The sequence below is a fragment of the Salmo salar genome, chromosome ssa01 (genome assembly GCF_905237065.1).
Source record: "Salmo salar chromosome ssa01, Ssal_v3.1, whole genome shotgun sequence".
In the NCBI taxonomy this organism is placed as follows: domain Eukaryota; kingdom Metazoa; phylum Chordata; class Actinopteri; order Salmoniformes; family Salmonidae; genus Salmo; species Salmo salar.
In genome coordinates this window covers 135,349,101-135,364,673 of record NC_059442.1, presented here as the reverse complement: position 1 = coordinate 135,364,673, position 15,573 = coordinate 135,349,101, and the positions used below count along the sequence as shown (strand labels likewise).

At 38.9% G+C, this 15,573-nt stretch overlaps 1 protein-coding gene across 4 annotated transcripts in view; it reads left to right on the top strand.

Moving 5' to 3' along the window:
- The window catches only part of sppl3 (signal peptide peptidase 3), a 29,048-nt gene extending 24,909 nt beyond the window's left edge, over positions 1-4,139 (top strand). For all 4 annotated transcript variants that reach the window (XM_014131576.2, XM_014131560.2, XM_014131586.2 and 1 more), the window contains exon 11: positions 1,821-4,139. In XM_014131576.2, coding sequence (XP_013987051.1) covers positions 1,821-1,892 — 72 coding nt within the window. In that variant the 3' untranslated portion in view covers positions 1,893-4,139. The remainder of the gene's footprint in view (positions 1-1,820) is intronic.
- The last annotated feature ends 11,434 nt before the right edge of the window (positions 4,140-15,573 follow it).

The following is a 15,573-nucleotide window of genomic DNA, read 5'->3' as shown; positions in this document are numbered from 1 at the left end:
AAATGTGATACGCCAGGTGTAATGTCAATTTTTATAGTTTACTTCGCTACTTGAGTCATCTCTCTCCGCTCTTTCTCTCCGTGCCACTTTCCACACAGACCTAGCCACACTCCCTGTCACTCAAGGAGCGCGTTTGATGTGCCTCAACCACGAGACACTTTCGTTCAGTCTGCATGGTCAATGCAGCACATGTAACAATGTTGATGACGACAATGCTGTTTTCACTTTGCTTCTTATTATAAATCCACTAGCATTCTATAATGACACTATTAGTTTGTTTCTTACATTAGTTTGTCTTAGCAAGTTGCCCTAAATCTTGAGACGCTAATGCTAATAGCTAGCTAGCAAATAAATGTACTGAGTAAGAGCAAACGTAGCTAGCTAATACAGCCGGATAATACCAGTGACGGTGTAGACTTAAATCGGCATGTTTGCAACAGTATCTTCTAAAGCAAAGGAATATGACAAGCAAAAATATGTCAGCCACATGAAGTAGCTGAGAGAACCTGCAATATAGCCAAAGCTTATAGTGTCCCTTAGGAAACACTTATCGGCACTTTAGTTCTTACCCTGTCACAATAACTCCCTCTGGCATTTTAATTCGTTGTCATCTCAAACAACACTATATTCAAAGTGGCCACTATTATATTCTAACTATATAATTAGAATAGTCATATTTCCATGATTCCAACAGTTTTGCTCAAATTCAAGTCAAATCGCAATTGCAACATTTGGTTAAAAATAAGCCCTAGATTATTTGCCCATATTGTGCAGCCCTACGTGGCAGTGTGGAACTTCTCAATTGAGCAGTGGTGTAAAGTACTTAATAAAAATACTTTGAAGCACTACTTAAGTTGTCAAATAAAAACAAGTTTTACTTCACTACATTCCTAAAGAAAATACTGTACTTTTTACTCCATACATTTTCCCTGACACCTAAAATTAGTAGTTACATTTTGAATGCTTAGCAGGACAGGAAAATGGTCCAATTCACGCACTTATCATGAGAACATCCCTGGTGATCTACTGCCTCTGATCTGGAGGACTCACTAAACACACATGCTTTGTTTATAAATTATGTTGGAGTGTGCCCCTGGCTATCCGTAAATAAAAAAACAAGCAAGTGGTGCCATCTGGTTTGCTTTAATATAAGGAATTTGAAGTGATTTTTTTTATTTTTACTTTTGATACTTAAGTATATTTAAAACCACGTGCTTTTATTCAATTAGTATTTTACTGGGTGACTTTCACATTAATGTATCTTTACTATTACTCAAGTATGACAATTGGGTACTTTTTCCACCACTGCAATTGAGTGCAGGAAATGCAGAAATTATAAAAGTACTGACATTTTGTTTTGGTTGAATTGAACAGTATAAAACAATCAGAATTGAGAGACTCATTGAAATCACTTAGAATGTATATGTTGCTACCCTAGGAACACTCACTACTCATAAAGCAAATGTAGAACTTTTTTATAATTAAAAAACTGAATTTTCATAGTATTTTTGGGGGGGAAAATACTATGATATAATATTTTGGCCATATCACATCTTGGTGAGGATTGCATTCAATAGTGTGGTAGGTAAAGGGAATCACTTGGGCTCCTGAGTGGTGCAGTGGTCTCACACTGCATCTCAGTGCAAGAGGTGTCACTGCAGTACCTGGTTCGAATTCAGGCTGCATCACATCCGGCCATGATTGAGAGTCCCATAAGGTGGTGCACAATTGTTCCGGGGTTGGCCGTCATTGTAAATAAGAATTTGTTCTTAACTGACTTGCCTAGTTAAATAAAAATCTAACTCTGGCGTGTCCTACAGGGAGACCTGCGGCGCATGTGGTCAGAGCCTTTCCACACCAAGGCCAGCAGCTCCCGCTTCCTGGAGGTATGATGCACCCTGGGAACACAGCCAGCGTGGGGAGGACCATGAGAGTAGAGGGAGCGTGTGCACTGAAGAGAGGCCTCGTCCTCATCACTCGTTCATTCTTTCCACCCATCCTCTGAGCAGCAGACCTCTCATATGGACACCAGTGTGTGGACCTCATTGCCAGACAACTCCTTTTTCTTCTCATTCTCAGTCTCCCTCCTTTTCTCACATTTGACCTTCTCTTTCCTTCCCTCTATATTCCCTCCTTTTCTATCCTTTCCTTATTTTCCATCCCCCCCTCCCTTCCCATGACCCATTTTGCTAGGCCTCTCACTCTCTCCTTTTGCTCTTGGTCTCCCTCTGTCTTACTGCCATACCGCCCCTCCATCTCTTCCCATTTATGTATCTGACTGACTCTGCCGGACTCCAAGGCCAGGTCTCCCCTTATATGGATTACTTGTTGTGGGACGTGACTGGGTCTTTGTCATTTACAAATCTTGTAATTATTATTCTGGAATGATTTGGTATGAACCGCAGAGAGAGTAGGCAGAGCTGCTGCCACTACGCAGGACAATGACATCGGTGCACAGGACCAGCAGCCGACGGGAGAGAAAGAGAAGGAATGGTTCATCACTCTCCCTCCCTCTGTCTCTGCCATCCCCCTCCTGTCCCGTGAACACCTCTCTTTCCTCTACACCCTCAATCTTCCTCCCCCTCTAACAATCTCCCACCTTCTGTCATTTGCTGCCCCATCACAGAAACATGTATTTTATTTAGAAAAGATTTTTATTCTTGGCATATACAGAAATGATGCATTATAAATTGTGAATGTGTCCCTGCTATTGATGGGGATGCATCTCTCTTTGTAAATATGTGTACACACACATTTGGGTGTCATGTTGTTTGGGTGTGTGTGTGTGTGTGAGAGAGCATAGAATGAGAGATTGTGTTATTTCATTATGAACAATTTAATAATGTTTTAGATCCAGCACAGGTATAAAGACATCGACAATGACTCGACTCGTGGAGTGACAAATCTCTGACTTGGATCGCAGCTTTGTTCTGGAAGGATAGTCGCACTGGGGGAGTTTTCCTTGTGTACACTTCTTCCCACGAGTGACAGAATGGACATTGGGAAACCCTTAGATAACCCTTGACATGTGCCATGTCTGTACCTGGAGGTGTCTGTCTGTGTGTGATCATATAGCATTACCTCCATAATGTCTAATGGACCTTGAGAGAGAATCTCTATTACGCCCCTGAGGGATTCAGCTTAATAAAGGATTGTAATCAATGGACCCTGAGAGGTTCAAACTAACCCATAGCTAGTTTTTACTGTCAAAGGTTTAGTATCCCAGCAGTTTTTGGATTGTCATTCCTCCCACAGTTTGTGGTGCTTGTCAGTTAGATCATAGCTTCAATGATATTGGAATTAAAGTATGTATGTGTGAGAGCGAGAGAGTCAGAGGGAGAGCGAGACTTGAATGGAACATGCAGTTTGTCTTGGGTTTTCTTTACCTGTTTTTTTAATTTATTTTTATGTTGGTTCTCTGGCCTTGCATGTCAAGTGTACAGTGTGTGTCATTCCTCAGACTGCATCAACAACTCAAACTCTCTCCTGGCCAAAACCAAGGCACTGAGCTTTGCCAGCAAGGCTGCACAGAGGAACGTTACATGGACAAAGGCCAGGGGTCTGGAGGACTCTGAACAGTTGTGACCCAACAGGCCAGCTGGCAGATTTGAGACTCGTTTAGCCCTGACTTCAGTCTGGCTAATCATTACCTGGACATTATCTGGCTGTGGGACAGACCACCGTCAGACAGCCTAAACATCATGGACTTCATGTAACTACAAAAAAACAAACTCCCCTCTGCCTCTTTATGGACTTGGCAAAGAAAATGTAAAAAAAAAAAGAAACAATGCCGATCATGGTGATAAATAATTGAAGAAAAATTTGTTTTCATTTTTTTATGGAAGATCTTTCTTTTTATCCCCTTTGTATTAGTTTTTCTTTTCTTTTTTTCTTAGTGCTGTAGGTTTAGTTCCTTTCTTTCCTCTCCTCCCTTGCAGCAGAGGGCTCTAGCTCTTTTGGTGCATTGACATTACAGCTGAATGGATTCTGTATACAATAAGTTGAATAAAGTAAGAACTGTTTAGTGAAACATGGACCTTGATGAGCTGAATCTAAAATATTTTGTCTTCTTAATCCCCCTCCCTTTGCCTCTCCCCCTTGTCAGGATTCTGCTGTAAATAAACATGACTCGAACTGTACGGCTCCTGTGTACGGCTGTTTTTATACAGGCTTACGTTGGGGTCGTGTCAGACTCACTGTTCAACTTACACTGGTATTGGTTCTGTATCAGCTACTCTGGTAGGAAGTTGAGACCTTTCCATAGATTACTTTCACACTAGCTACATTAGCAGGGGATCATGTTTGATCAATTCAGTCATACTCTGTGATGATGCCAATGTTACTGGTAGTTTATATTCAGAATATTCTGTTTTTTTTAATAAGGAATAGATGTTGAAATATGTTATGAAATAAAATATGAGCAAAATGCCATTTATGGAAAGATGCTGTATTTCCAAGATATACCACTGGATGGCGACACTGTCCAAGTCATGCTTGAGGTCGGTTGAAAATGAAACTATACATGAGCAAGTCTGATATGAATAGCTCCCTCATCCACACTGCATGTGAATTATGCATATGGTATTCTTCACAAAGAATTTACTTAGGATCCCACAAGAGAATTCATATTAGATGCTTTTGCCCTTTATTTCTAAACCTTAAAACAATACTGATATTCTCAGTTTGAACACTGCTGAAAGTGTCTGCTGATTGGTTTTAAAGCACTGTATGGTCTGTCAGTGGTTCCCAACATTTTTCGGTTACTGTACCACCACCTGAAGTTTGCTCTGCCGGGAGTACCCCCTTGTGTATTTTACCAGTAAGCCTACGGTATCATGAGTCTTCTCATGTACCCCCCCTGTGGATTGGTTAAGTAGCCCTGATTAGCATCCACCAATCTGTATGGGGGGGGAAAGAGGTGTGTTGTTGGGCTGTCAGGTGTTTTGTATGCCTCCCATGATCTGAAAGGCTACCCATTTAAGAAGCTGTAAGGTACAGTATGTTACCTGTGTGTTTTACCCCTGCGGCGCGTCTGACGTGTATCATTCTATGTTGTAAAGATGCCTTTATACTCTGTTTTCCATGCTCTAGACTAGGTCCACCAGAGAACGTTGAAGGATTATTGGAAGCTCTAGCATGGAGGAGCCTTTTTACCTTCTGTGGGAAAATGGCTGCCTCTGTGTCGCATCAAAGATGCTGAGTCAGGGATTTCTATAGAGCACAGTGTGAAAGACCACTGGACCAAGCTTGGCGATGGGTGGCAAAACCGCTGAGTCACCACCTCTGATCCGGTTACACTTGTCTACCTAAATAGGAAAGTGGGAATTAAGATGATGCATTTTATCTATTCAAAACTGTCCGCAGATGAATTTGGCCAGGATCTGAATGTGCTGTTGGAGGGGGGTGGGCTGTGAAAACATGAGGTTTTACCAGAAGACCCCTGGTTGAAATGTCCAGCTTACTGAAACCACAACCACCCCTCCTTGTCCACGTCAGACATTTATCAGAATAACTACAAAATGCCTGTCAATCTAAAGGCTCTCACACCTAGCAAATATGGCGAGGAATTCTGTACCATTTGACAGAAGTAGAGGGAGTGCTGGTGGGAGAAGAGGGACCAGATTGAAATGGTTAAAGGTGGTGGTCGTAGGGGGGGCAGGAAGGGAGAGGGCTTCCAGGACATTGGAGGTTGGGAAGGGTCAGTGAGGTCAAGGCAGAGAGAGCGAAAGACCGGGGCTTTTCAATTCCCAGGGTCCGCCCCTCGTCACGTATTTGCCAGTTAGACGAATCCACCGGGGCCATGGGGATTGTAGCATGTCATCTGGAACACGGTTCGTCAAGCTAGGTGTCCTAAAATAAGAAGTCAACCCACCATTGGAATGTAGGGTTCTGTGTGAAGAGGTCCTTAAGTCCCTTTCACAGGAATCCTCATCTAAGACGAGGCAGCCCAAGAACTAGCCAACCACTGAGTAGATTGAGAAGTGATTTACTCTTGAGAGAGTAAGGTTATCTGAGCCAAATCATTATTTTCTATCTGCCAAGGAGAACTGTTTTGACAATGACATCACTCATGTTAGCATATTATGGTCAAAAACAGAATGATAAAAATCATACTCAATGAAAAATGTATGTTATCTAATTACAGAATAAGCATGTTTATTATTCAGTAATAACATTAAAGTCTTTTGTAGGCCTTTATAACTTCTGCAAAATCAGGTAATATAGTAAAATTACTCAACTCAGGTAGCCTACTATCAAAGTGTGCATGCATGTGCTGGTTGTGGCCCATGCTCACACCCATGCTAATGGGAGAGGTTTCTCCCCCCCTCCTCTCCCCTTCCATCATGTCCTCCACTCTGGAATTCCAGGCTTGTTTAAATAAGGTTTGCCTGCCCGGGCGCAAGTGGATTCCCCTCTGGCCCTCTGACCCGGAGGGCATTCAGTACATAAAGTGAAGAATTCCTCTGAAGTTCAGTTAATGTGGTCGGGTTTTCATCCTTTGGACTCAAACAGTCACAGAGTGGAAAGAAAAACAATTGTGGCGTACACCAAAGAGCGGAAGAGACATAGGTCGAGTGGGCTGCTCTTTATATGTATATGTAAAATGCCATTCTTACAAGAAGATAAATCTCAACAATGTTGATTTATGTAATTACCTGTATGATGTCCATCATTTGCTTTGGATGGTGGATATAAATGGGATTGGCTAAACTGAAAACAAGTTTTAAAAAATGAAATAAAAAATACATTGTTTTAAAAAATGCACTTGCATTACCAGTTACTCCTATAATGATCTACTATCCTTTGGTCAATTTCACAATCAGTTGTATGAACTTTTGAATGTTTTAACACGCTGCACAAACACTTCTCACCCAACTTCACCAGCTGAACCATGACTACATTCCAAAGCAACACTCCCAAGCGCCTGGAGAAACTGTCAGGCTTAAGATGGAACGTCTGAGATGTTTTCTGTGGTGCTGAGCTTCAGAACCAGTCACCATATTGCTGGAGACGCTGTAAAAGGCAGTGCCACCCACACAGCTGGAATGTCATGTATGCAGTGGATAGACCCTGTTTCTGGAGGGAGAGAGGAGGGGAGCCTTCTGTGGTAGAGACCGGGTACACAGCACACACAGGGGCTGGGTGCTAGAGGTGGGGTCTACTCTCTGTGTGAGAAAATATGGGGAACACTCACACCCCACCCCCACACTCACCAAAAAAACGAATCCATTAACATTTTTTTGGTTGGGAAATTATCAATGACTATCCATCAGTTGTTTGCCCTTCTCCTGATGAGGCAGAATCTGAAGAGATATGGGGGTTGGGAGAGGTTAAAGGGCAGAGGAAGAAGGGAGTTTGGAAAAAAGAAGGGAACAATAACTCCAATGTTTAAAAGGATCCTCTCAGCCCCATGACATCTCACAGTTCAGAGTTTAGAATCAAAGCATGAAAAATGTAATTTCACCACATTTTTCAGGATTCACACTCTTCAAATATGCTATTGGAAAAGGCTATTAATTATTGGCTTGGATTTATTTCTGTTGTTGTGTGTGTGTGTGTGTGTGTGTGTGTGTGTGTGGTACGTCAAGATAGAATTTGAACTGGTCATATATAGGACAAAGCTAAAGCTGGGTAGAGGATTTTATGCTCATTTCCCTCTATTTGTAATGCAGAAATAGCAGGGAATGTCTATCCTTAGTGTCACTAATACTTTGAAGACAGACACTTGGCTAAATGTTGCAATACAGTCTACGTTGAATCTTAAATAGCAGCATAATCAAATAAACATGTCTGAATTGTTACATTCTTAATCATATGTTTGCAATGGTTTGTTGAAACAGTAAATTGCCTAAATATTGAATATATAAATATCTATGACCAGCTTTATTCAAGATTTTCATATGAAATATTAAAGCGTTTGGGTAAATATTTAGTTTGTTTGTAAGTAAATACACCCCTAAAAACCTGTGATATAATGTTGGAAAATACCTATTTCGTTATCTTAAAATATATTTTGTTCATTTGCAAAATGTATCTTATTTTGGGAAGGATATTCCTTTTCAATAAAATACAATTGCCCTTCCAAAAGCACAACTAAAGTCAATTCTCTTTTGATGTTTGTTGTTTTGAGTTAAACAGTACATCAACATGTTCAGGATTTCATCAAGTACAATTCTGAAAATATTAGGATTCAATTATGATTCAAATGCTTCAATCACATCAAGGAGTTTAAATGAAACTTGTATTAATGTTCATTCTTGATCACATGAATGAAATTAGTATACATGTATAACCAATGCAATTCTGTTTTTAGAGTTGAATAAATAACTAGATGTCAAAGCAATGAGCAAACAGTAATGAATCAAATCATCTTTCTCAATTATTTTAAAGTTACCGCTTTGCACAGGGAGGACAGAACTTGAAAACCTAGACTGTACAAATGCATTATTGATTATATCAGTGGTATTCTGCCACAAAAGATACATTCATTAGTTCATTTAATTATAAGTCAGTTAATTATAAAAAATGAATTATACAAGTCTTTTGTTTAATGTATTTTGTATGTAATTATAATAAGGTCAACAACACTGATAATGATAGTAAGAATAAAGATCTAATTAACAAGATAATTGTTTTTATCATAATACATTTTAGTATTTACATTACCGCTCATAATCTTGTTTTGTTTGTGCCACAAACCCAAGTCCTTGGTACAAAACTCAACAGACGAATAAACAGATGCTTATTTCTTATTGGATTAATCATTATTAGAAAGGTTGAAGTGAACATTCTGGATACTATGAGATGATACATGAAAGTTTCTCTATTCTGCTGGGATTCTTTTTACTGTCGCAATACTCAAACTTATCTCATTCTCTACCTTGCTCTTCTCTCTCCCAGAGAATCATTTATTTATTTTAGATTGAATTCAGTTCCCCTTAGGAATCCATAAATGCAGTTACACAAATGTTTTCCCATCAATACCTCTTATTTGCTGTCCATGGCAAGTCTCTCTCAGACCAACAATAACGTTTATCTCAGTGAGACAATAAAAGACAGTTCATTGGCCAGTATCTTGTCAAATCTCATCCCCTTTCCATTCCTTTAGCTTCCCCTCTATTCTCTTTCATAGATTGATCTATTGCATATTGTAACTTATGTTCATGAAAATGTTCATGTTTTTCTATTCAGGTTCTATGTCAGTTTGCAATCTTGAGCAAAATCGATAGTAGTTATAATTTGTAATGATCTCTTTGGTCTGTATTGTGCTCTGACATGGCAAGAGATACACTGCATCCCATACTAAGCCGGGGCTTTGAAGACAAGGTCGAAGAGGGATGAATGAGGTTTGGGGGGGCAACGAAGACTTGCTATCAAGAAACTTGTTTGAGTGGCACCTTTCACAAACCCTTCAAAGTCCAGAGCGGGAGCATTGATCAATGTTCGTGACTGTTGTCTGTTCTCTTTTTATATAGAAAACACAGTTTAATCAGGCTACTTCTGATAAACTAAGGAGTGGTGATGAAGAGACTTTCTGTAGCCTACTGCTTTATAAAAAGAGACGAGTGAGAAACAGAGGGACAGTGAGACCAAGAACTCCTCTTCTGTGGTGTTTAATGGCAATGTGTAAACCAAGAGATAGAGAACATCACTGGCCTCCTATAATATCTCTGTATCCCTCTGAATTCATCATGCCCCGCCTTACATCAAACATTTTTTGCCGATTGGCAGCACAATCAGATCCCTTCAGAGTGGGGTAGGGTGGGGTGGTGAAAAGTGGGCCCTTTCCCACAGGACAATACCATTATTTCAGCTCCCCTGATCAGGAATGCCAGATTTCACAGCCCACTACTCTCCTCCAGGCGTCAATCAAAGCTTTGCAAGGGTTCAGTCGCCTACTGGGACCGCCCCACTGGTCCTCTTCACAGTTATGAACCAACCTGAGAGCTCCCAAAAATCTATAGTCTATATTCAAGTCATGAAACGAGACAACAGTCCTTATACTTAATTTAGAGTTTAAATTAGCCCAATGACATACTATTCATCCACTTTTGGGTGTTTTTAAGAAGTGTCAAATGTATTATTTGCTTATTTGAGTGGCATAGCTGTGTGTACATAAGTGTGCAGGAGTCAAGTCTTATTAGCTAAAACTTGGTAATTAAATGGGTGGAGGACTATGTCCAAATATCTACATCTCTGACTAAAATATGAATAGGTCTAACATTTTAAATATGGGGTTATTTAGTTAATCACAAATAACTGTTTATTATAGACTAGGCTACTTTATACATATCTTGAGTGGGATTGAGGTTAACATATGTCCTAAAGCCAATCATTCTACGAAAATGGTGGCTTCCTGTCTTCCGCCTTAACCACCAGGAAAAATACCTACAAATTTCAGATAATGACACAAAATATATGTTTTTGTTTAAATTGAAGTGTTTTATTGTTAATAAAACATATGTAAGACAGTTATATTGCAAACATATTGTAGAATACGGTCAGTACCAGGAAAATGTCTGGTCCTTCGGGTCAGGAGTTGTGCTTAAAAGTTGTGCTTTTGAGTAAAAAAATATATTTTTTAATGTCGTAGTACAAAGGAAAGTATTATACTTATTTAGTGGATTACTAAAATGTCAACTAAATATTACAAATATCAATTTCATGTAACTGGTGTTACCCTTCTATAAAAAAAATTAAAGAATAATAAATTATAATAATAAAAACATTTTTTTAAAATGCAACATCCTGACAACTTCTTACTGGGTCAAAGGTTCATGGTGGGTCTGCACTCTCTTTTCATTTGTTAGCAATTTGATGATTAAGTTGGTAATTTCAAGCGAAGCGTTAGGATGTGCCACTGGTGTTACACAGTTTATAGTAAGGGGAAAAGGACATTTGATTAAAATAATTGATCAAATCACATGCTTTTCTGATTAATTTAAGAAGTGTGGTTTGAGCTACTGTGGCTGCCTACTTAGATATTCTGTATTTTCTGAAGATTTGGTGTTACTAGTCCAGGGTTTCCCAAACTCGGTACATGGGACTCCAAGGGGTGCACGTTTTGGCTTTTTGCCCTAGCACTACACAGCTGATTCAAATAATCAACTAATCATCAAGCTTTGATCATTTGAATCAGCTGTGTAGTGTTATGGCAAAACAAAAAGAAAGTTGTACTAGTCACTGGGGTTACCATCACTGGTGTTATTATAGAAACATTCCTTTTGTTTAAAGTCCATTATTACTAATCAAAAACATTTCTTAATATTGTCATTAACCTTTTCTGTCTTTGATTATATAAGCAAATTAAATAGCCAAACTATATTCTGGAAAGCCTGAATTGTCATTAAAATATAGGTGACACCAGTGACAAAAAGGCAACACAAGCATATTTAATGTAGTACAAATATTAAAATGCATTACATTGTTAACTATTATCTGACTAAGTTATGGTAAAAAATTATAATAATAATATTTTTTTGTTGAGTTGGCTGGTCAAAAAGCCTCGACCCTAATAACATCCACAAGCATAGCCTTATCGTAATCATTATGGTTTAATCCTGTTATAATCAATTTAAACACGCGTGTGACTTTTACAGTCGAAAAGGGTGGATAGAGTGTACTGAAAAGTAATGGTGATGAGAAATTTGTGAATGGAAGATAGTTAATCATGCATTCATTATAGGCTGTGGTGCTCCTTGTAGCCTATGTGACCAATCCTGGAACCGATAAAACGTTGAACACCTCGAAACTAAACCAATGGCTTATCATACGGCAAAGACTAGCGCAAGAAGAAGCCAATCAGTAGAAGGCATGCAAACGAGGAATTTGCTCCGGCAGCCTCTGAATGTCAAGTAGTCAAAGATGGAGGCTGGATCTGGGAGGCCGTGCGGTTGTGCATGAAAGATTTGCTATTTTATCTACAAGCGCGAGAGAAATGGCTTTATACTTAGGCGTTTTGAAATGACGGGATGAATTCCTAATGTTGCGGACAGATAGTTGTGGTTCATAGTGGGTTTTGTCCCTATATTTTTGGTCAACTTTTCATATTTTTTTTTGCCTGATGGATTGATTGTGGTCCCTCCCTTGGCTAGGTATCATTTATGAATTTGGGGGGTCCTCTGTGTGAGTAGTATTGGGCGGAAATGGCGGGAGCTCAGGGCGAAACTGGCAAATTGGTAAGGGTGGAGAAGAGTGATATTTAAAAATAATTAAGGGAAGAGAACATCAAAAGAAGGGTTTATCATTTTCATGCGCATCAGGACCTTGCTATAAAGACTGGGCAAGGAAGAGCTCCCTCTACAAGATTCGACCAGTTTGTGTTTTCCTCATTCTGGATTAATCAGGAAAAATGCATGTTTAGTCCTAAATCAATGCAGCACGTATAATTTGCTGGCTATTAGAATTGTGAGCGACATTCACGATCATGGATTGTGCATAGAGTCAATGTAGGCTATGTAACAAGTCGTCTGTGTGATAGTGAGAGAGCTGGCACGTTTGGTTTGCAGATTGTATCCATTCCTGCTACTGATAAGTATCCTTTTGAAATAGAAGTTGAAAGCTCAAGAAAAACAAAGGTTCGTTGACAAGTTTGTGTTCTATGTTGGTATTAGGCCTATGTGAAAGATCTGAATTATGTAATTGTAATCCATGGGGGCTACAGAGGTAACACTGGTCTACTTTGCAATTTACACGTAGGCTATTCGTTTTGCACATTTTTCATATTTTTTTATTTGTCTTGTTATAAAGTAATACCACGTTTATTATATTACAGGGCCTAAGGTAGTCTATTCACTAGCAGCTGTAGATGAATTTCATGAGTTGAGCAAAATGCTATGTTCAAAAGTTATCGCCTGAATGGCTGACAAATTATAGAAAAAAAATATTAAAGCTTATCTAATTATCTTTTAAATAGCCTACCTCTGAGTTTTTATTTTGTTCCACAGATAATACAACAAATAGGCATAATACATTATTGGTTGTTGAGGAAAGATTTCGGAGTCTAAACACAAAAGTGAACAAATGATAAATGTGCCTGATTAAGTTTCAACTATGGTTTTAAGAGTACAAAGTCTACATGAAAACGTTGCACAGTAACAAAATGTCCACCTGTTCTCAGAATTAGAATACATTTCATTAGAACTAGATCAGGGAAAACCCCTTTTCTCTCAGTTGTGTGAGGAACAACTTATCTTTTTTATGATGCATCTCAAAATTATATAGGCACAATTAAACCTGTATAAAGTAATTAGATGATTGACAAATATCTGTATGTTTTGTATTAAAGGGAAAGAAATGAAAATAAACAACCGTTTAGGCCTGTATGATAATGATGCTTTCAACATCTATTTTTCTGGCAAAGGAGTTCTGGTAAAATGTAGGCCTCCCTTTAAAACATGTTTGAGTGAATTAGAGGGCAAGTCGTCTACTTGCATGTTTTTTTCTAAATTGTCTCCAGAAACTACTTCTTGATAACGGTCATTATTTCCCTCTCTTAAATTGCTGCATTTCCTGAACTACTTGGTGTTAACTATAGTAACTCTCTCTAAACATTGTATATTTCGTGAGGAGTAGCCTATTCTTGTTTTTAAACTGGGTCAATTAATCTGGCAGATTAGAGTTGATCAGCCACTGCTTGTTTGATAGTGTCATGGTGGAACAGGAGGATTGGAGTAAGAAGAGCTACTGTCTTCAGACGAGGCTGATGGTGTCCATGTTGTCGTCCATTGCCCTTTTTCTGTTGTACTACTGGGCATTGAGATGAGCAGTGCAATATTAAAAGGGCATTGGCTGATGAAACGGAGAGCCACACCTCCCTCTATTGCCGTAACCTCTCACCCCTCTGAGTTGACAGACAATAAATATGAGGGGCCTACACATGTGGCTGTGTGTGAGGCTACAGGAACACTAAATATCAGGCTCCTTAATAACTTCTTTACAAAGATGAAACTTATGTTGTTTGTTTCTGAAGTTGAACATGTGGACCGCTGTCAGAAGATTTTAAGTCAGTACAGCTTTATGTCTTTAGATGTTATTGTGCCCACATGTTATGAGTCAGTTAAACAGTATTTTGCAGCTATGATCATTTTACATCTGGTGTGTACAGGTATTTGTAAAATTGTTAGGTTTGAATCTATATTCTATTTTATGGCAATCTAACCACCCAAGTAATGTTCAAACTATTGATGGGAAACGTGAGCTACACACGGCTGCTTATGTAAAAGTGGTTTAGCTTTAGCTGAATCTTTTCTATTGGCAATGGAGAATGGCTGTCCCCATGTCCACGTGCTGACACATGCTGAGGTCAGCTGCTTTGACAATGTTGCACTACTGTACCATTCATTCTAGCAGTGCAATAGTATTGTCATAGCATTTGGCCTCAGCCCTCTCTGAATTGGTGGTAAGGGGATGGTGGGTGAGACAGGAATAGTTTTATTGCTTTCAAAGTCTGTGTTTCAGAAGTATAGTAGTAAACTCTTGTGAACTATAGACATGTGGCCCCAGTGTGCTTTTCAACAGGAGCATCTAAAAGTAGCCCACATAGCACTGTAAAAAGTTTTAAATAGCTCACTTCAACATCCTAATTTAATTTAGTAAAATATGTTTTCCAGATTCCAAGTAGTTATAGTGGTAAGTGAAACATCAGTAGAGCACAGTTGTATAAATTAGGAAACAAATGACATCCTAAGACTGAACATATTTCAATGTAGTTAAAGGCAAGACACTAGACAACATTTGTTTCTGTGTAGTTGTTTTGTATTCCGATTCTTGATGTTTTCTAAAATATGTCCTTTTAAATTGCAAAAAAATTAAATGCTTCAATTTCTGTCTCTTAAGCCAGTTTACAAAGTTGTACAGTAACTTAGTGATAGTATCTTGTTGTGTACCCTTGTGTAAGTTCCCCAAAGTAAATGAGCACCCTCTGTACTGGGCAATAGTTTATATATACACTAGATGACTATTAGGGGGTGCTGTGTTGAAGCCACTATGCCGCCATTTTGGCACTCCCCCACTGTTGTAAGTTTTTTTTTAAATTGGAAGCCATAGAAATGCATTTATTATTATGTATACATTACTTTTTGTCACATTTATTCTATTACAGACACATTAATCCAATGCATACTTTTAAATTAGATTATGTTAGCGAAACATTTTTAAAAAATGAAGACATTAATATATTTTCCTTAAAGTTTAATTTTTAGAGATTACTAATGTTACTGTCCCCACTACAACAACAAATAAATACACATCATTTTGTCCTTGAAACATTCAATTTAAATATTGTAGAATTCAAATAATTCCTATGTAGAACTGCTCTTACTAGGGAGTGCCAATGTGGCTGACCAGTGGCTTCAAAGCCTTTCAATGGCCAATACACAGGATCAGCAATCCAGGGTTTATATACATCATTGGTAGTGGCAGGCAGATCGGTGGGGGAGGGGAGTGTTTTGGAGGAATGCAGTGAGGCAGGTCCTATTCTGTGTATGGTGGTGGTGGGGAATGGGGTGAGCTGGGATGGGGGTGCAGGGAGTGCTCCTGTGTGTGTCTCATTTGGGAGCCCTTCAAAGGATC